Source organism: Anolis carolinensis, chromosome 4 (assembly GCF_035594765.1).
Source record: "Anolis carolinensis isolate JA03-04 chromosome 4, rAnoCar3.1.pri, whole genome shotgun sequence".
NCBI lineage: Eukaryota > Metazoa > Chordata > Lepidosauria > Squamata > Dactyloidae > Anolis > Anolis carolinensis.
Genome location: NC_085844.1, coordinates 216,263,610 through 216,285,627, shown reverse-complemented (window position 1 = coordinate 216,285,627; position 22,018 = coordinate 216,263,610). Strand labels below are relative to the sequence as shown.

General features: G+C 41.5%; 1 protein-coding gene across 10 annotated transcripts in view; it reads right to left on the bottom strand.

Moving 5' to 3' along the window:
- Nucleotides 1-15,436: 15,436 nt before the first annotated feature.
- The window catches only part of cbfa2t2 (CBFA2/RUNX1 partner transcriptional co-repressor 2), a 104,907-nt gene continuing 98,325 nt past the window's right edge, over nt 15,437-22,018 (bottom strand). For 7 of the 10 annotated variants that reach the window (XM_062978795.1, XM_062978793.1, XM_062978796.1 and 4 more), the window contains 2 exons: nt 21,673-21,863; nt 15,437-19,231 (listed from right to left, as the gene is read on the bottom strand). In XM_062978795.1, the coding sequence (XP_062834865.1) occupies nt 18,941-19,231; nt 21,673-21,863 (482 nt within the window). In that variant the 3' untranslated portion in view covers nt 15,437-18,940. The remainder of the gene's footprint in view (nt 19,232-21,672; nt 21,864-22,018) is intronic. The other 3 variants (XM_062978792.1, XM_062978798.1, XM_062978800.1) reach the window with 1 other exon arrangement.

The window sequence follows — 22,018 nt, the reverse complement described above, 5'->3', positions numbered from 1 at the left end:
TGTTTTTCTGTTTCCTAACAATAAAAAATGATTGAAACCATTTTGAATAACAAATACTTTTATATACATATTGTACTTCACCATCACATTATCAGAAAAACAATTTATTTCCCCACCCAGACCTCCACTCCAAATCTTTACACTGGATTTCAACATTCCAATCCAAGCCAGAGTATTCCCTATTGTTACCTGCTATTTCTGTTCGAACAGTTCCCTGCTTCATATAGAAGAGCAATCATTTCCAGGCATTTTAGTTAAAAGGAAAACATTATCATTTAAATTTTCAAACAGTGTGACATGGAGGCGGGTTCAAGACTCATAAGATGTTACTCAAAGTTAGTTTCCCCCCCTCTGATTGCGTCTTTCAACATGTAAGGCATGAACTTATTGAAGTAGGGAAGCAAGAAAAAAACTGCTATAGGGGAAATTATTTCAAAGGCAACATCAAGAGTAGTGAGGGATCAAAATGAAATACCCAACTGAGATTTTGCCTGCTATTTTTGGTGTTAGAACACAACTATCCCCTAACATTGCTATGGGATAATCACACATTGTTTTTAATTTTAACTAGGAAGAATCATCCCAGCAAATTATTGAAAAACACAGCCAAAGCTAGTTCAAGTATGAAGGGATGGCTGACTCACAATGACAAAACTCAGTTTCTCCAAATGTGCAGAAAGCCAATGCACCTATATCTCTTGGAAACTGCCAGGGCTAAACCTATCAAAGCTAGAAAAAGTTACTAGTTAGACTAAAGTTCCCAGTATTCCCCAGCCAGCCACAATCCTACAACATTCAAAATCTACCATGTGGAGCATGTATTAAGATCAACAAGTGAGCAACTTTCTACTTCTATGTAATTTTGGATTGCAATACCCTTAATCCCCGACCATAGTGACTAGAACTGAAGGGAATTTCAGCCCAACAACTTCCAGAGGGGAAAAGGTTGCCAAAGATGGCTTAAAGAACTGAGCATGTTTAGCCTGCAAAAGAGAAGGCTGAGAGTAGACATGTATAAATATGTGAGGGGAAGTCACAGGGAGGAGGGAGCAAGCTTGTTTTCTGCTGCCCTGGAGACTAGGACAATGACTTCAAACTACCTGAACATTAGGAAGAACTTCCAAAGCTGTTCAGAAGTGGAACTCTCTGCCTGGGAGTGTGGTGGAGGTTCCTTCTTTGGAGGCTTTTAAGCAGGGCTGGATGGTCACCTGTTGGGGGTGCTTTTCATGAGATTTTCCTACTTCTTGGCAGGGGGTTGGACTGGATGGCCCATGAAGTCTCTTCAACTCTATGATTCTATGATAAGCCAATAGACCAGGGGTGGAAAACATGCAGCCTTCCAAGATATTGTTGGTCTTGGAAAGCTTAAATATCGTAACCAAGTGTGAGGCTGTTCAATAACATCCAGAGCATATCATGATTGCTGCTTTTATATTAAACACTACAGTTCTCAAGCACAGAAGCGCCTCTTAATTCTTTAAAATATTATAATGATGGGTTACTTCTGTTTTGTATGGAGGAAAATGGTGCCATAGACAGATAATCTTGATATACTTGGGAGGCAGCTAAAGAGCACATTTATTTACAAGAATGCTACAAAGAAAAATGTCATTTTCTGGGATGCTGATGAAGCATAGGGTTGGGAGGAAGCAATTGCTTTTAGTTGGCGAGGTGTGTTTGACTTGTAGCATGGGAAAACCATTGTAAGAATGCCTGTGCTAGTGAACTGCACTCCAAGCTGCATGATGATGAGGTGGTTTCCATGGAGTTTTGAAGTGTTTAATGAAGTGAAACCTGGTGAGGTCCTGAAGGAAGCTGCTCAGGCACTCCTGAACAGATTGATTTTTGAAAAGAAGAAAAAAAATGCTTTCTAATGTACCAAATTGATCAGTGCTACAGCCTTTATCTTCTGGCATGTCCACCTACTTCACATTCTAGCTGAAGACAAGGGACCGAGCCACCAACATCACTCCCACACAATGTCACAGACAGTGAAGGAATATGGAGAATACACATAGACCAAAGCTCCTGTTCCTTTGACAATTATACAAAGGGGATATTTGACATTAATCCTGCTAAGTGCCCTGAAATAATATTGGCAACATATGCAGGGGTGGTCGTGGCAGTGTTTGCAAGAATGATCTGGTAAAAGTGGCCCCCTCAATTCCTGTGTAAAAATACAGGTAGCCTCCAAGTTACAAACAAAATAGGTTCTTTAGATTTGTTCTTGAGTTGAATTTGTTTGTAAGTCGGAACAGATACATTTTCCAGGGGCAGATTTCTGTAACATGAATTCCCCCCAGGAGTGAGAAAGGTGGTATATAACTATCGTAAATCAATCAATCAATCAATCAATCAATCATTGAACCTTCCCATAAATAAGAATGGCTGCCTGAAATATATCCTATGAACACTTAAATAGTGGCAATCTACATTAGGGGTTTATTATTTGTTTTTATGACATTTCTACCTCATCTTTCTCAACCCCAGAGGGGACTCAAGGTGGTTTTGCACATAGGAAACTATTAGATGCCTTAAAAACAATATATAATTAAAATAAACATTTAAAATAGAATTATAAAATCCATTAAAACAATTAAAAACGTTTAAAACAATATCTTCACAATTCTCAACCTCTGGTCCTCCAGGGTTTTTGGACTTCAACCCCCATGAGTCCCAGACAGTTTGGTCAGTGCTCAATTTGAAGTTCCTAACATCTGGAGAGCCAGAATATGCAAACTACCGAGATACACTGAATATTTGCATGGCGCCTCTAAGTACACATTGTACCTGTAAGAGTTTTCATATTTAAAAATATTTCAATAATAATGGATGCAGAAAGCAATTTTCTCCCTCCCTGAATGTACATGAAAGTAGGGAAAATTAATAGTAATATGTCGGTCTAGGCTGAGGTCCCCACAACTAAAAAACAGTTTTGTAGAGAGGTGAGGGTGACAGGGAATGGAATCCCTTTCGATCCCTCAGCTATACCACCAATATGTACAGAGGTGAGGTGTCTGACAGGAATGAGTGACAGAGATGGAACCCTTTCGAATCCACACACACACACACAGATACCACCACTTAATAAAGATGATTTATGAGAGATGATGTTAAATAATTATTTGTTGACTATCTTCTTCTTCGCTGCCACCAATAGAAGAGATGTCAGGCAGATGGTGCTGGTTCTTATAAGCTTTCTCTAGTTATTCCACTTTAGATGTTGATGTTACTTAACTTAATATAAGAGTATGACAGAGGCTTGATTTGAATAAAATCAAAACAAGTGTATTGCAGGTACAGAGCTTGATGGTTTCATATAACTTGGTAAAGGCACTTCGCTTAATGGTTACAAACGGATATGAGGTGATCAAACTTTCAAAATACTTCTTTCTCTGGATTACACTAAACCCTGATCCTCCTGGATCCCCTGGGATTAATGTTCCCTAATCCACAGACTCTATAACTGACCCTAGACAAATCACCTAACTTGCCTAGTCTGGTCTAACCTAAATCTGACTCAAATCCTTCTATTTAAGCCAGCCTGATTCTCCACACAAGAATCAGATCCTTCCCTGTGACTAGAAAATCACAGACCCCTAAAATAAATCCTTTATTTTAGGCCTGACTCAAATTCTTTTGAGTCACCCTGATCCTCTACACAAGGATCAGTTCCTTCCCTGTGAATGGATATCACAGACTGCTGGGTTTTAAAATATTCCCCCTCTTCTTTTCCAGCCGGCGGTTGGCTCCGCCCCTGTTGCTATGGTAACCTGTTCTAGCATTCTAAGATGGCTACCTTCCCCCATACATATCAATTCAAATACTCACCATTTTAAACTTAGCCAAACCTGACTGTTTAAACTAAATTAAATACACATATCATCTATATACAAAATATAATCATACACTTCTTCACAAGTTTCAAGATCCCTGAAGGAAAAACTGCATCTGCTCAAATTTTCTTCTTCTTCCTGTACTAGCAGTTCCTCTCTGTCCCTTAGGTACATATACATGCATGGATGCACTACAGGTTACAGCAAAAAAGAAGAAAAAACAAATTTAATTAGCTTCAAAGGAATTTTTTTAAGGACATGGTACTGCATCAGAAGTATATGAAGAAGTGAAAGTGCATGCAAATGCCATGAATCTGGTTCATCATTTCATATTTCCACAAGTACTGTTGCAACTGTTTTTGCTATGTGTATATTTATCCATTAGGTACTACTATCCTGAGCATCTTGGCTAATGGATTCCTGAGCATTGGACAAGCTGGCCAGAGCTTCTTGGAGTTGGAGTCCCAAACACCTGGAGGACCAAAGGTTAGAGAATAAACCTCAGTCATATGGAGCCCGCTATCTGCCATTAGTTGGAGTGATCCAGGCATATCAAAGGTTATTCCCTGTCCTGTCTTGTATCCATTGCCACTTGAGGCAGTGCTTCACTTTGTCTAATGGTAAGTCCAGTCCTGATGGATTTTAAATTTCACCTTTATGATTTGTCATAGAAATGTTAACTGTTAAACTTTCAAACTTGTCTGCTTGCATAACAGGGAGATTAGAAGAGAGAATGGATTGCCTAGAATGTGGGCCGGGCTGTGGAGCAGCTGCCAGCCCACATCGGAGTGAGCGCCTGACCATTAAAAATAGCCCAGCTCATTGTTGACCTAAGCAACCCGAAAGATAGTTGCATCTATCAAGTAGGAAAATTTAGGTACCGCTTATGCGGGGAGGCTAATTTAACTAATTTACAACACCATAAAAATCATCCAGCAGTATGCAGAAAGGAATGAGGAAGCAATCCATCAAGGACTTGGTGTCACAGTGGGTGATGAAGCAGCAGCTCCCCATGTGGCCAGAATCGAGCATACTCTCAAAAAACCTGGAAGCTGGAGAAGGTTAAATTGCCTCTGTGTCTCTGTCTCTATGTTTATATGGCATTGAATGTTTGCCATGTATGTGTACATTGTGATCCGCCCTGAGTCCCCTTCGGGGTGAGAAGGGCGGAATATAAATACTGTAAATAAATAAATAAATAAATACTTTTAGTCTGTGTTGCATTTTTGCAGAACTTAGAAACATTGTGTGTGTTTTGATAATTAATCTCTGAATTCTATAGTCAGCATGTCCTAAAATGTCCAGAGAGAAGAATATCTTCAACTTCTTTTCAACCCTATTTTGCTGAAGCATGTGTGTAAAGAAAAGTTGACTCATGATCCACTAAAAATGATCTTCTTTATTTCCCGTTTTCTTGCAAGTCCAGCATCAGTAATCATATCAAGGGCCTTGATCTCTTTTATGTCCTTTAGTCTCTTCAGAAATACTAGTAATTAACAGTAATAATGAATATTTAGTGAGCAACAAATTAATTAAATTTTAGTAACTAGCATGGATGTTGTGATGAACTGAAGAAATGAGCCTAACAATTTGTGTTTATTGCCATGCAGTTTCCTGCCAACATCAAAGATACTATCCTCCTTGGTGTTTTAATTAAGTTACTCGCTTTATCTGGAGGGAAAAAGCTGGCGCTTTTGTAGGTTTTTATTAATTTAGTTAATTTATACCAATGCTTTAAAAAAAGTAATACCATCTGTTTCCTGTCCTTAAAATCCTCCTGAAAGTGTTGTATATGACAGAGAATTGACAGTTTTGTAGATCTAGGTTTATATGTGTCAGGACCCAGGCTGCAGAGCACCAATAACCATACCCAGAGGCCAGAATCTATCTAATATCTTTATTAAAGAAATATATAAAGTCAATAAAAACAAGTGAAGAATATAGTTCAGAAGCAGACCTTTCAGATAAGGTCAAATATAGTCCAGAAATGTATTGTCCAATATAAGATATTAGAGTTCAAAGTTTTAATCCACTTGACCGAAACACACACTTTGCCAAGCAATAGTGTGGGGAAATAACAGAGTCTTTATAGTCCAATGAAGCTTGACAACAAGGCTGGAATTAAACTTGATTCTTGACTTGATCCAAGACTTGAAATGAGGCAAACATGAAGCATGAAACAAGGTCCGTGGCAAAACGTGAGACAAGGCAAGACTTGAAACTTGATCCGGGAAGCAAGGAACTGGGATTACGAAGTCCACACACGATCTCTCTCCTCAAGCTGATCAATTGACTCCGCAAAGTTTCCCTGGCGCTAAGCACCTATATTGGGTCTCGTTTTCCCGCCAACGGAACTCTGTCCCTAGAGAACGAGAAGCGAAACCCAATTCTGTCCAGATGCATGACTCCTTAGAATTTCCCAAGGGAAGCAGACCTAATCAGCCATTTGTTTGGCAGCGATTCTCAAGCTTCTGCTATTAGCCTCTCTGACTCCTCTATCTTTGGTATAATTGTCCCTCCGGGAAAACGGGGGGGGGGGGGGGGAGTTCTGCCCAAGGCCTGTTTGGCTGAATTCTTGAGGGCAAACGTCAACATCCTGCAGGTGGAGAGGCTCCGGCTCTGGCTGAACTGGCGAAAATCCCATGTTTTCCTCTTCGTCTGCCAGAATAGTACTAGGAACAGGACTACAAGGCCCATGAGTCATCACAATATGTGTCCCCTCTATATTTGCAGTTTCAAAGTGGTGGCTCACTCAACTATGTCAATATGGAAGAAGAGAGAAAAACAGGTTAGAAGTACATTCTTACAGCTCAACACCACTCCTCCAGTGGACCATAGGCTATATTGGGAATGCTACTCGGTCTGTGGAATGATGCTTCCCTGAAGGGTGTGCAAGTGTTTCTACACCTGTGGAAAGCTCTTTTGCTGTAGATGTATCCTAGATGGAGAGGGATATTCTTCTGAGAACATGGTAGAGCTGGTTTGGAGAGAGATACTTTTGATCCACAGAATATAAAGTCCACTCATTTCTTTCATATGGTCCACCAAGGGAAAATAATGATGACATAGTGATTTTCTAGAGAAAGCAGATCCAAGAGCAAATTAAGCCAAAACTCTCTCAAGAAGCCAAGACAACTGCACTGAGACTGTCGTACTTTGGCCATACCATGGCCAACTCACTAGAAAAGATCATAGTATCTGGTAAGGCAAAAAGTGGTAGGAAAAGTTGGAGGCCACATTACCGATGGGTAGGATCAATCAAGGAAGCTACAGTCCCTGAGCCTGCAAGACCTGAGCAGGGATATGTGTGTGTGTATGTGTATGTGTATGTGTATGTGTATGTGCAGAGCCGGCCCAACATAGAGGCCAATGTAAGTGCCCGCTTGTGGCGCATTGTCCCCGGGGGCGCCATCAAGGTGCTCCCACGGTGGCGGCGGGGACCATCGGCTCCCTCCTCGCCAAACGCAGAAGGCCTCAACTGAGGCCTAGCACTTTTCGCGAGGTCTCCCGATGGTCCCCGCTGCAGCCGAAGGTATGTGCGGGGCCTTGGGGGGGGGGCGCAATTTCGGGGTGGGCGTGGCCACTAGGTTCATCTACAAGGCGAAATTACCTAGGGCCGCCACCAGATGGCATAGTGAACTAAGTGACTTGAAGGTTGGGTTGCTGACTTGAAAGCTGCCAGGTTCAAATCCCACCCGGGGAGAGTGCGGATGAGCTCCCTGTCCAGCTCCATGTGGGGACATGAGAGAAGCCTCCCACAAGATGGTAAAAACATCAAAAACATCCGGGCAACGTCCTTGCAGACGGCCAATTCGCTCACTCCAGAAGCGACTCAAGTTGCTCCTGACACAAAAAAACAAAACAAAACAAAAAAACACACACACATACGCACGCATGCACGCGCACGCACACACACACACATACATTTTATTTCTACCCCGCCACCATCTCCCTGAAGGGACTAGGGGTGTCCAGTAAAAAAGTGCCACATATAGATAATACATAAATCTGGAACAATAAAAACCACAGAATTACAACCACACACATACATAATTACAATGTAAAACATTAAAATTCATGAAATGTAGTCATAGCTGCAAATAAAAACAAGTTGCTTCCATTGACATAGCCCAGTGCTGGTGTGATGCCCACAGGAAGTTCTCAGACTAATCCTTAAAACCCTATGTAATATCAAAGGCTTGCTTAAAGAGCCATGTTTTTAAGATGGAACGGAAGGCTTAAAGCAAAGGGGATAGCCTGATCTCTCTAGGGAAGGCATTCAAGAGCCGGGGTGCCACCACTGAGAAGGCCCTCTCTCACGTCCCCACAATCTGTATTTGAGACAGTGTTGGGATCCAGAGAAGGGCCTCCCCAGCAGACCTCAATGCCCATGCCAGTTTATAGAAGGAGATGCGGTCTCGAATATAGGTTGGACCTGAAGTGTATAGGGCTTTATAGGTAATCACCTGCACTTTGAATTGGATCAGGAAACTTTTCGGGAGCCAATGGAGCGGCTTTGGGAGGGGCATGGTATGTTCTCTAAAGCTTGCCCCAGTTATTAATCTAGCTACTGACCTTTGCACTAACTGCAGTTTTTGAGTCGTCTTCAAAGGCAGCCCCATGTAGAGTGCATACGGTAGTCCATTCTAGATGTAACTAAGGCGTGGACCACCGTGGCCAGTGGTGATGATAATGATAATGCTTATTTATGGTAGAATGACATTTAGGGAGTTGCCATAAATTGAAGTTGGCTCGTTGACAGTTAATACCAACAAATGGTGAATTCCATAGAACCTTTGAAGGTAACAGATCTTGGAAGCTAAGCAGGACTAATTAACCTGGTATTTGGATGAGAAAGCACCAAAGAATATCAGGTGCTGTAGAAGAAAGTAATGCAACCCTCACCTTTCCTGACCCATAGTCCCTGATGGGAGATGGTGGTGATGATGATGATGATGATAATAATAATAATAATAATAATAATAATAATAATAATAATAATAATAATGCTTATTTAAAATGGAATGGAGAGAGGAAATTCTGGTGCCCATTCCTCCATCCTTGCTAATCCAAGCTAAAGCAAGGTTAAGGAAAAATATAGTTTCTGTTCCATAGATTACACACAAAGAGATGCCGCTGTTTCAATAGAAATTGTAACTCTTTATGAGGACTAGGCATCTCTGATATTGGTATGTCAGTACCACAACAAAACTAATGGGATTTTCCAACCTACTCCCACAGATTTGCAAAGCTTATTATCAATTGCAATCCAAGTGCAGTAATGGGAATCATGCAGCTGTCCAATAGCTATTGGGACTACTTCTGCAATCATGTTAGTGTCCAGGGCTGATGGTAGCTATAATCCAGCATCATCTGTAGGGCTGACTTGGTGTGCAAAATCTTGTAGCTACCATAATGTGTGTACTTACTTACTTACTTACTTAGGTGATCCCTCGTAGCTCGAGGACGATGGTCTTACATCTTGGGGGTGGGTTCTTAGGTGACTGAAGAGACCGATTCTTGACCCGCATATTCTCCCGTAGTGAGGACATCGGTTTCCAGGTGGAAGGTGGTCCCGGTCGGGGTTAGCTTGACGCTCCTTCCTCTTGGCACGTTTCTCCCTTAAGCCCTCCATTCGTGCCTCTTCGAACTCCGCAGCACTGCTGGTCACAGCTGACCTCCAATTAGAGCGCTCAAGGGCCAGGGATTCCCAGTTCTCAGTGTCTATGCCACAGTTTTTAAGATTGGCTTTGAGCCCATCTTTAAATCTCTTTTCCTGCCCACCAACATTCCGTTTCCCACTCTTGAGTTCAGAGTAGAGTAACTGCTTTGGGAGACGGTGATCGGGCATTCGGACAACGTGGCCAGTCCAGCGGAGTTGATGGCGTAGGAGCATTGCTTCAATGCTGGTGGTCTTTGCTTCTTCCAGCACGCTGACATTTGTCCGCCTGTCTTCCCAAGAGATTTGCAGGATTTTCCTGAGGCAACGCTGATGGAAACGCTCCAAGAGTTTGGTGTGACGTCTGTAGACAGTCCACGTTTCGCAGGCGTAGAGCAGGGTTGGGAGGACAATGGCTTTATAAACAAGCACCTTGGTATCTCTACGGATGTCCCGGTCATCAAACACTCTCTGCTTCATACGGAAAAATGCTGCACTCGCAGAGCTCAGGCGGTGTTGTATTTCAGTGTTGATGTTGACTTTTGTGGAGAGGTGGCTGCCAAGGTAGCGGAAATGGTCAACGTTTTCTAATGTGACACCATTAAGCTGTATTCCTGGCTTTGCAGAGGGATTAGCTGGTGCCTGTTGGAAGAGCACTTTGGTTTTCTCGATGTTCAGTGAGAGGCCGAGCTTCTCGTATGCTTCTGCGAAGGTGTTTAGAGTGGCTTGTAGGTCTTCTTCTGAATGCGCACAGACTACGTTGTCATCAGCATATTGGAGTTCTATAACAGATGTTGTGGTGACCTTGGTTTTGGCTTTCAGTCTGCTGAGGTTAAATAGCTTGCCATCTGTCCGACAGATGATTTCCACTCCGGTGGGAAGCTTCCCATCAACAAGGTGAAGTATCATAGCGATGAAGATGGAAAATAAGGTGGGGGCAATAACACAGCCCTGCTTGACACCTGATTCCACCTTAAATGGGTCACTTTGGGAGCCGTTGCTGTCCAAGACTGTTGCCATCATGTCATCATGGAGGAGCCGCAGGATGTTCACAAATTTGTCAGGGCACCCGATTTTTTGGAGGATGGTCCAGAGAGCGCTGCGATTCACTGTGTCGAATGCCTTTGCAAGGTCAATGAATGTACAGAGGTTGGTTTTGTTCCCTGCATTTTTCTTGGAGCTGTCGTGCAGTGAAGATCATGTCCACTGTTCCTCTGGAGGGACGGAAGCCATTCTGGGATTCTGGGAGGGTGTCTTCTGAAACAGGGAGAAGGCGGTTTGCAAGGATTCTTGCGAGGATTTTCCCGGCGGAGGTTAGAAGGGAGATACCACGATAGTTCCCACAGTCTGTTCTGTCCCCTTTCTTGAAAAGGGTGATGATGGTGGCATCCTTGAAGTCAGCTGGGAATTTCTCGGTCACCCACACCTTTTCGATGAGCTGGTGGAGTTGTTGTATCAGCTCAGGTCCACCCTCTTTGAAGATTTCAGCAGGAATCCCATCAGGTCCACTGGCTTTGTTGTTTTTTTGTTGGCTGATGGCATTTCTGACTTCTTCCAAACTAGGCAGTGCTACAAGCTCATCCCTGGTTTGTTGTTGCGGGATTTGTGAGAGGGTCTCTTTGGCCACATTGGAGCTGCGATTCAGCAGGTTCTGGTAGTGCTCTTTCCAACGTAGTGCAATTGATGTTTTGTCCTTCAGAATTTTGGTTCCATCTGATGAGCGTAGAGGCTGTATGCCATGGTTTCTTGGTCCGTAAATGATCTTTGTGGCTTTGAAAAATCCCTGAGCGTCATGGGTATCTGCAAGGTGTTGGATTTCTTCAGCCTTCTTTATCCACCAGATGTTCTTGAGTTCTCTGGTCCTTCTTTGGACCTCAGCTTTTGCACTGGCATAGATCTTTTTCTTGGCAGCACAGTTGGTGTCTCTCTGCCATGTTTGGAAGGCTTTCCTTTTGTTATCAATTAGCTGTTGGATCTCTTTGTCATTATCATCAAACCAGTCTTGATGTTTCTTAGTTTGGTATCCAATGGTTTCTTTGTAGGCTGTGATGATGGAGGTCTTCAGTTTGCTCCAATGTTCCTCAACATTTTCGGGGTGTTCTGTGGGTAGATGATCCTTGAGTGTTGTTTGGAGAAGGGCTCGTTTGGAGGGCTCCTGAAGGGCTTGGGTGTTCATTTTGCGCCTTGTTTTTCTTCCTTGGAGTCTGCGTTTGGGGACGATCTTGATAGCCATCGTGGATTGGATTAACCTGTGGTCCGTCCAGCAGTCATCAGCACCTGTCATGGCTCTTGTGAGAAGCACATCGCGGCGGTCTCTGGCACATGTGATAACATAGTCCAAGAGGTGCCAATGCTTTGACCGAGGGTGCTTCCATGATGTCTTGAGCTTGTTTTTCTGGCGGAAGAGCGTGTTGGTGATGACAAGGTTGTGCTCTCCACATTTGGTGAGAAGCAAGATGCCATTTGAGTTGCTGTTTCCGACCCTGTCTTTTCCTATGATCCCTGGCCACAGGTCGGAGTCCCTTCCGACTCTGGCATTAAAGTCCCCCAGGAGGATGATTTTGTCCTCCTTAGGTATCTCCGATAGGATGGTGTCCAGCTGACAGTAAAATTTTTCCTTGATGTCTTCGTCAGCATCTAGAGTTGGTGCATAGGCGCAAATGATGGTTGCCTGTTGGTTTTTGGCAAGGTTAATTCGGAGGGTTGAGAGTCGTTCATTGATGCCAGTGGGTGCTTCAGTCAGGTGCTTCACCAGGTCGTTTCTGATCGCAAAGCCAACTCCGTGTATTCTTCGCTCTTCTTCAGGCAGTCCCTTCCAGAAGAAGGTGTAGCCTCCCTTTTCTTCCTTCAACTGTCCCTCTCCTGCTCTCCGGGTCTCCTGAAGGGCTGCTATGTCGATCTTAAAGCGTCCCAGCTCCCTTGCAATGATAGCAGTCCTGCGTTCGGGGCGTTCACTGTCAGTGTTATCTAACAGTGTCCGTACGTTCCATTTTCAAAAGTTCATTTCTCTTTTTTGGCCGCAGAGTGTGACCCCTCTGGATGCGGCAATCCAGTCAGGGTAGGGGAGGCAGACTATGTTTAGGGCACCTTTTCTAGCCCCTTCCCCATGTGGGGTGAGCAGAGCGGATCCTAAAAAGGGCTGCTCAGTCATGGATACAGCTGCCAGACTACTCAACTGCCTCGGTCCTTGAGGTAGAATGACTGAGTCCATATCCACCGCCCATGTGCCAGTCTGTGACTAGGGGCTTCCAGATTTCACAGTCCTGCCCCCGTCGCCACTCGCTGATCGCCATGGGACTTTTGTAGGTTTGTTTTTTTTTTTTGTTGGAAGATGCCTGTGCGTGATTTTTTTTTAATGTGCGGAGATCGGTGCACGGCCGGTCAACACACAGTCTTCACAGAGTGAGGTTCCAGCAGTGGTGTGGTTAACACAATGAAGAGTGGCTTCTCAGTCTGTTGCAGCCTTCTTCTGCCTTCACAGCCGTTGTAACATGTACCATGTTATCCTCCGCCTGCTCCGCCGTTGAGGTCTTTGTGTCTTCGGATTGTGCTTGGTCTAGAACCTCCCCTGCGGCCACTCCTGGGAGTGCATCACTCCAGTGGTTGTGCCCACAGGTTCAACAGAACACGCAAGCCCCCTCACCACGGCAAGGTGACAATCCATCGAGGGGGATGTGTGTGAATGCGAGTGAAAGAGAGATTAAGAACTACTGTTTTGCCTAGTTTACAACTTGAGTTTTTAACTTCCCCACTCAAATTCTAAATAGGGCCAATCTAATAAGAGTACTAGAACAATCACAGTTTGTTCCTTGTGGAAATGCACGTATTATATTGCAAGCTTCAACGTATTAATTTTTTGCCGGATTCCACTGGGGTAAAAAATGTTAATTCAGCTCTAGTCTGAATCACCAAGGTACATAGCAGCCAAAATACAATGAAAAGATTCAAGCAAACTAGCAAAGAGGCCTTTGGTTCTAAAGACAGATCACAGGCGCCACATTGTGGTATAAGTTAGGTATAGGAGTTTATAGTCAACAGTCAATTTGGCAATCTCTCTGTTGTCTTTCCATCTGTCTGTGGATGGGTGTGTATTACAATGTTTTAGCTATATTTTGTTTTAACCTACACTGCAATCAATCATTGATTTTATATTGCAAATAAGCCAGGAGAAAAATTAAATTCATTCAATTTAAGGAGGATAAAATGGTTCTTTGATATCAGACATGTAATGAATAGGAATGAAAATGAGTCATGCAGATAGATTAGGTGGACAGCTGTGGATGGTTAGGTAATGCAATAGTTTCTTAGGAGAATTTGCAAGGCCATACTTGCCCCCCCACCACATTGTTTTTGCTTTCATATGCCTATTTATGCTGCATTTTCACCATGGGTACATCTGCACTGTAGAATCAATGTAGTTTGACACCACTTTAAGTGCCATGCCATGGCCCAGTGCTATGGAGTTTAGTCTTCCCTGCCAAATAGTGCTGGAACTGTGCCAAACTGCAAACCATAGGATTCCATCTACCGTAATTGAGTGGTGGAAGATAAAGTGGTGTCAAACTGCATTGAGTCTATAATGTAGATGCACCTCATGTTTTAAGTTTCAGTTGGACCCAAACCATGTAGGGCTTTCAAGGTAAAAAAAAACCCACTTTGTACTTCGCTCGGAAACTGGCAACCAGTTGAATGACTTTAGTAATATGCTCATTCCTAAATGTTCCTGTAACCAATCTGGCTGCTATGTTTTGAACTAATTTGAGTTTCTGAACTTGGTACAGTGGAAACCCAATGTACAACACGTTGCAGAAGACCAAGCTTGAGGTTACCAGCACATGCACTACCTTCTTTAGGTCCTCAAATTCTAGGAAGGGGCGCAGCTGACGTATCAGCTAAATATGATAGCAAGCACTCCTGACCATCTGGGCTAACATTTGGAGAGATCCAGGAGCACTCCTAAGCTGTGGACAGTCTTTCAGTAGGAGTATAACCCATCCAGAACTGGTTAACTCAACTCCACCCCCAAATTAGGACCCTTGATGGCAAACATCTGTTTTGTCTTGATTCCATTTCAATGTTTTTCCTCATCTATCCCATTACCTCCATTCAGAGGCAACACCCTATCCTTAGCTAATGCTATTTTTGAAGGTATAGAGAAATATATTTGGGTGTCATCAGCATACTTTTGCTTTGTTTCCCAAAGTTCAGATCCATACAACTCACTTTTTCTTTACCGCTTCTAGGCTTCGATCAAAGTGCCACTTCTGGTCTTTAAAAGCATTGAATGAAAATGCATTATGTAGGATCCTCCTAAAGTGCTGGATGACAGACACACTCTTGTGCTCTTTCAATCTACATGTTCTGTAAAATGTTCAGTCTAGCAGTTAGTACATTATAGGATGTTAACAATCTTCATAGGAGATTGGGAAAAATATAATTTTTTATATATAAAGCACACACACACAAATTAACACACACTATGTGACCCAAGTTGTTTTGTAACAAGATTGTTTCACTTTTCCAAAACTGCAATTGCATGTGGACCCATACTGCATTTTATACATTGGCTATCATTGTTCAAAGAGTTGTGTTCTATAGCACAGCTCCCTAAACTGAGGATTTCGATCCCAAATGTGGTCCCCTTAACTCAATGTTGGGGTCATGAAAAATTTAGCAACAGTAAAATGCCATGCATTTACACAAATCTGTTAGCAATAACATGCAGTGTTTACAGTGGACTTTACAGAAAATGCTTCAGCAGTATTCCACGAAAAGGAAAATCACCAGATTTCACAAATGCTGGTTTATTTGCAGTAAATGTTTGGTTTTTATACCTATTATATACCCAGGGTCATGTAAAATTTCTTAGGTGAAAATATGTCATGAGAGGAAAAAGTTTAAGAAGCCTTGTTCTAAACAACCAAGTGAAGGCAGGCAGGCATTGTAAGGTGAATATAGTCTTTTTATTGACTACTGTGAGTAAAACAAACTAAATACATCTGTAACAGTTTGGGTTCCTTTATACAGTACATTAAATAAGTTATGGGCATGAAATAGGTAACAAAAAGTATCCTAGTATAGAACCAAATGACAAAAAATGGATATAGAAAACAGAATCCACAAAGTCTTCCCATAGTAGAATTTCACATCTTTCACTCCCATTTTCAAAAATCATTTTAAAATCATGACAGGTAGTATTTCACTTATTTACATTAACATATTTTTCTTTTAATATATAGCAAGCCATTGTAACTGCAAGTTAAGTTATGGAAGACTGTCTATTTACACTCAATTTCAGAATACCGGCGTTCTGTCTCACACACATACACACACTCACACAGATGCAGACTCACAGTTCTTTGGAACTGATCTTGCAAAATTCAGTTCTCTTCAAAGTGTCAAATGGCCACTGAGATTTTTAAACCAATAATTTCACATCATATTTTTAAGGATCTCTGCTGAAGAGAACGATTTTAGCAGATCCTTATAGCACTAGAAGTCCAAGACTTTTCAAAATGGTAGGGAAAGTTCTGCAGCTAACAGAGATGACCAAGAATTTAAAAAATGTAGTACACAAAACGTATTTATTATTCCAAAGTATTTCAGATTCTTTTAAACATAGCAGTTCATCAGGGAAATAGTCTAAATCCAAGTGCTAGTCCCTTCAAGACCAGATCTATTCAATCAGTTACTAAACAATACACCACCACTTAAATGTATCTCCTTGGTCAATTATAAATGAGACTAGCAATTGATTTAGGCCTCTTATTGTTGATATTATCCGACATCTGTGAAGGTGGACAGCAAGTAAATTTGGTAACTTCATTATTCAAGATATCCCTAATGAAACAGTTGGAACAATAAATGTTTCTGTCAACACTTTTCAATTTCTTTTCAAGCTCTTGGTATTTTGGACTTCTGCTTTATTGGTTCCACCTGGAGATGCCAATAAATCAGAATATTTTGCTATCTTCAGATGCTTATTCCTCCTCCTCACAGATCATAAGATTTCCCTCTTTGGCAATGTGTCACTAAGGGAGGGGTTTCACATATGATTTTGGATGTTATTTTTCCAAGCAGTTGCATATCTGGATACATTAAGACACATAATATATGAAAAAGGGGAAAAAAGATAATTTATAATGTACCTCCTATTGGCCTAAAATGGGGTGATTTAGATAAAGGTGGGAAAAACATAGTTGTTGGCTGTATGTGGCCCCCAGGACCCATTTTTTATTTTAAAAATGCCCTTAAATGTATTGGGAGGGGGGCATTTGATCATTTTAGCACAAGATGAAGCCTTTTTAACCAAGAGGAAATGACCCAGAAAAGGAGGGACACATGGGAAAACCTTCTTCTTCAATGGGGGATGCAGCCCTGGCCATGTTGTGCACAAATCTGGCCCCTTAACCTCTGACAGTTGCCCCTTCTGGTTCAGATACAATATCAAACCATGTTTCAGCTTCATTCAAACAACATCTGTTTCTATCCTCCTCCTAACTCTGTACCATCATTTTTTTCTTCTTCCGATTGAAGATCGGCAAAATATTGAAATAAAACAGAACAGTTTTGCTGCAAAGTTAAAAGTGGGAGAGCACAGTGTACTTCCTCCTACATAGTGTATGTGTGAACCAATCACAATAATGCCTCAAAAGTAAACCTTACAGAGCGACTCTTTTAAATATTAAACTAAAGATGACTTGAGATATGTAAACATTATTTCCCAATGTTTTTGTTTGTGTGTGCGGTTGTGGTGTTGGTTAAAAGCAGCTGTGTGGAAAGAAATGACTCAAACTTGAGCGCCTTGATGTTTGGGAAGATAACCTTCTCACCTCTTGACCAGCTCCCTGAGATCTTACACAACCAAGGTATCAAAGCTATAGTTTTTCACGTGTGGCATTTTGGTGATTGCCCTTATTTGTTAACTTTGGTCTGATCTTCATGTCTAGTTGGCAATTTGGCATGTTCAATAAGGGGTGACACAACTTCGTGATTTAAATTCTTCCCCAAAAGTTGTGGCCCTCCAAATACTGTCAATTTGCAACTCCTAACTAACAAAGCCAATGGGGAAGGATAATAGGAGTTGTAATTCAACAATGCAATGCTTTTGACACGAAATAAATAAATTCAACAATAGTTGAAGGGTTATAGGTTGCTCAGCCCAGTTTTAAACAACAGAATGACTCTATATGATCGGGGGGGGGGGGGCTGTTTTTACCTAGCTGCTGCTCTACAGATATTTTCCAAAATACAACAGAAGAACGCAGTAGGTATGAAAAGATGCAAGGGGCAGAACTCGGATCCACAGTCAAATGCTTTGGCAAGGTATCACACTGCAAGATTTTCCCTGTAGGAAAGTTTTAATTGGAGTCAACATACAATGACGAGAGAAGAAAGAGAACTGTAGTAGCCTTTGGTGTTTCTGTAAGTTATTATAACTAGCCAAAACTCTGCTTGGTTTTGCGAGCATGCTATGAAAGACTGGAACAGAAATTAAAAGACCAGCACCTAATGTATACAAGGATGAACCTCCAATAATATATTTATAGCCAACAACTCCAATGCAAAGACAGAATAACAGTTACAAGATAAACCAATTTAAAAGATGGCAAAGAGCAGGAAAACATTTTGCAAACATCTTTGGATTGAACATTTCAATCTGTCAAGCCCCAAGTACAACATAAACCATCTGCTCTCTGACTAGAAGGGATTAAATGGGTGAAGTGAGATAGCTGGTGAGTCATTACATGAAGATGTTTTAGATCCTCCTTTTAACAAACAAAAATAGCATCTTTCTGCTGCCTCCTTCTTCCATCCCATGTATCCAGACTGAGAATGGTGGGGGAAAATAAAAGGAGTGGTGAGATGCTGATAAAAATACATACACAACCTTGGATAGAGGATGGAAGGAAGGAAGATGAAAATAGGTAGAACTAATAAACAATCTTCTTCTTATCCCTCATTTCAATTGATAGAGGTTTTTTTTTCTAAGAAAATAGTTTCTAATAATGGCCCACTTGCCACAGTGTGTTCAAGCCCAGAGTCATGGTGTTTGTGTGCATCGACAGTCTAAGATTGTACAATGGATGAATCTAAATTTCAAACCGAGAGGAGAATCTGCCCAAACAACTATGCTTTGTGATTAAAATGGAGACTGATCTATTAAGAAGCATGACAGGATAACAATAAAATCTCATTTAAGGAACTTTAGATGAAACAAAGTAACAGGCCCAAAGTCCTCATGGATTCCAGGAAACCAGGGAGACAATCCTGAGATCCTAGTTCCGGAGGGTGGACATGAATTCCTAAAAATCATGTCAAACTGCGACAGACATAATAACGTTAATGCCTTTGTGCTGAAGGACAAACTTTTGACCACGTTTTGAGGTGTTTTATTTTAAAATGTAGAAAACAAATAAAAATGTGCTGAATGAAACCTTCCTTTTTAGAGACCATTTGAGTCTATTGCTGTCACAGACGCTGGGGTGGAGGATCGCGAGGTGGTGGTAGACGTCTTCTCCAAAGCTGGACTTGCTATCCCGTCTACGGTTTTCACAGCAGCTGATGTGGACCGCCCTGCTGGTAAAGGGATTGGTTTGACCTGGCTGTGCAAGCTCTGCCCACAGATCCGGTGGTGCTTTTCCCAATCTTTGTGTTGGCAAAAGGAGCCACAATAGCGGGCAATATTGCACCCGCTGCACGTCTCGCTGGCTTTGCGGCCACAGTTCCAGCAGCTCTGGAAAAGAAAAGAAAGAATATCTCTGTTAAAGCCACTTGCCAATCAAGAGGTCCGATTATCATTTCAAGGATGACTAAAATGTCCAGGAAAAAGCTACACAAGGAACAGCTTCAATTTCCTGGTGGTGGGGAAAACTTTTACATCTAGGGTATTGAAATGTGTTCTATAATAGAAGGGAAGAGTTTTTCAAATTCTATTTATGTGACAGCCTACTTACAACTAATCCCAAGTGAAATAATCACAGTGGGATAACAAGTATCAACTCACAAATATATACTTCACAAATCAACTTTCAGTTAAGATTGCCATACTGAGGATTTGAACAACCTCATTTGGAAGAGGAACGTGAAAACCTTCCAAGGTGGATTACTCATAACAACAACAACAACAACAATAATAAATTTTAAAAGGCAGAGGGTGGGAGTGAGGCAAAACAATAATATATATATATATATATATATATATATATATATATTATGTATAATATGTATATATGTATATATATAAAGGTAGATGACTCATCAGGATACATGGATTTACAATGTGTAACAAGTTTGCAATTGCAGGAGGAAACACTTGAGTATTACAATGATTAGCTGATCACTTATGCATTGTTTGCTACACTTGAGGGTTCATGGCAGAAACTGGGGGGAAGAGTGTTTTTTGTTGTGACAATCTTATAAAGGTGTATTTATTTAACTGAATTCCATCAGCTGCCAAAATCCTTAGAAACTAGCCAGTGTCACCTAGAAGGGATAGGAAGTTCTACTGTGACTGATGACCCTGTGCCCACTGCCACTGCTCTTCAGCTCTTCCCATTTTAAGTCAAACCAATAATTGTCAAGGAACAAATACTGCTACATTTTCAGGGGTTGACAACAAAGTTATGCTGAAGGACTTTGAGAATCCCAGAGAAAATATCTTAATCATATCTGCAAAAGTGAAACCCAAAAAGGTGGAGAGCAGTTGAGTGTATTAGCTGTGCAAAATTGTATTATTGCTGTTGAACATATATTTCAGTATGACAGCTCCAAAAATATATATTACAAATTGTAGTAGTATTGTTAACAATCATTTTATTAGTATCAATAAGACACCTCTTCATCATGTAGATTACTCTTGTTTCCCACTGATGGTTGAGAAACATCATAGCTCTGTGACTCTGGATTAGAGGCTACTATAAAAAAAACTCTTTCATAGAATCAAAGAATAAGAATTGGAAGAAACTACTTGGGCCATCCAACCCCCTGCCATGCAGGAAAAACACAATCAAAGTATCCCTGACAGATGGCCATCTAGCCTCTGTTTAAAAGTTTCCAAGGAAGAAGCTTCCACCACACTCTGTGGCAGAGAGTTCCACTGTTGAACAGCTCCTATGGTCAAGAAGTTCTTCCTAATGTTTAAGTGGAATCTTCTTTCCTGTAATTTGAACCCACTGCTCCTAGTCCTAGTTTCAAGGGCAGCAGAAAACAAGTCTGCTCCCTATTCTTTTTGATACCCTTTCACATATTTATACATGGCTATCATGTTTCCTCTCAACCTTCTCTTCTGCAGGCTAAACAGACCAAGTTCTTTAAGACACTCCTCATGGGGCATGGTCTCCAGACCTTTGATCATTTCAGTCATCCTCCTCTGGACACCTTCCACCTTTTCAATATCTCTTTTGAACTGTAGTGCCCAGAACTGGACACAGTGTTTTGAGTGAGGTCTAACCAAAGCAGAATATAAAGGCACCATGACTTCCCTCAATCTAGACACTATAGTTGTTTTAATGCAGCCCAAAATCCCATTGACTTTTTTAGCTGCTGCATCACATTGTTGGCTCATGTTCAACTTGACCACAAAGACTCAAAGATCTTTCTCACATGGACTGTTGTCGAGCAAGGCAAGAGGAACCATTGGTGAGCACACTTTGAGTTTAGTCATTTAACCAATTACAGATCCACCTAGTAGCAGTATTGCCTAGCCCACATTTGACTAACTTGCTCGTAAGAAGGTCATGGGGGACTTTGTCGAAAGCCTTACTGAAATCAAGATATGCTAGATCCACAGCATTCCTTGCATTTATCAAGTTTGTAACTCTATCAAAAAAAGAGATCAGATTAGTCTGGAATGACTTGTTTTTGAGAAATTCATGTTGACTTTTAGTAATCACAGCATTCCTTTATTAGTGATTGTAGACTGCCTCCTTAATGATCTGTTCCAGAATCTTTCCTGGTATTGATGTTAGGCTGACTGGACAGTAATTGTTTGGGTCCTCTTTATTTTCCCTTCTTGAAGATCGGGACAATACCAAGTCACTCTTTGGTTTGTCAAGATCAGACATAACAGAGTTTAATTTAACCTAAATAAAGCCATGTCAGCCATCTTCATGATCTTCCCTTAGGACTTTTCACCTGTGCTGCCAAGACTCGGCAAAGTTTCCATTGTCTCCTCACCTCTGTAGACTCCTCCTGCTCATTGATCACTAGGAAAGCATCTTCAGTGGCCTGCCGCTTTGCATCTGCAATGGTCTGCTCCATGCGGGCCCTTTCAGAGGCAATCATTTCAAAGGCCTTCTGCTCAGCCTCTGCAACAGCCTTTTGGACTTCAGACATGGCCTGGCGTTTCACTTCATTCACAGCTTCTTCTGGAGGAAAACAAGAGTCTCATCAAATGGCTTCACAATGGATTTTTAAAATAACAATAATAATAATAATAATAATAATAATAATAATAATAATAATAATTTAAACATGGCAAAACATATCAAACAATGCAACATGGTGGAAACAGTTTAAACTG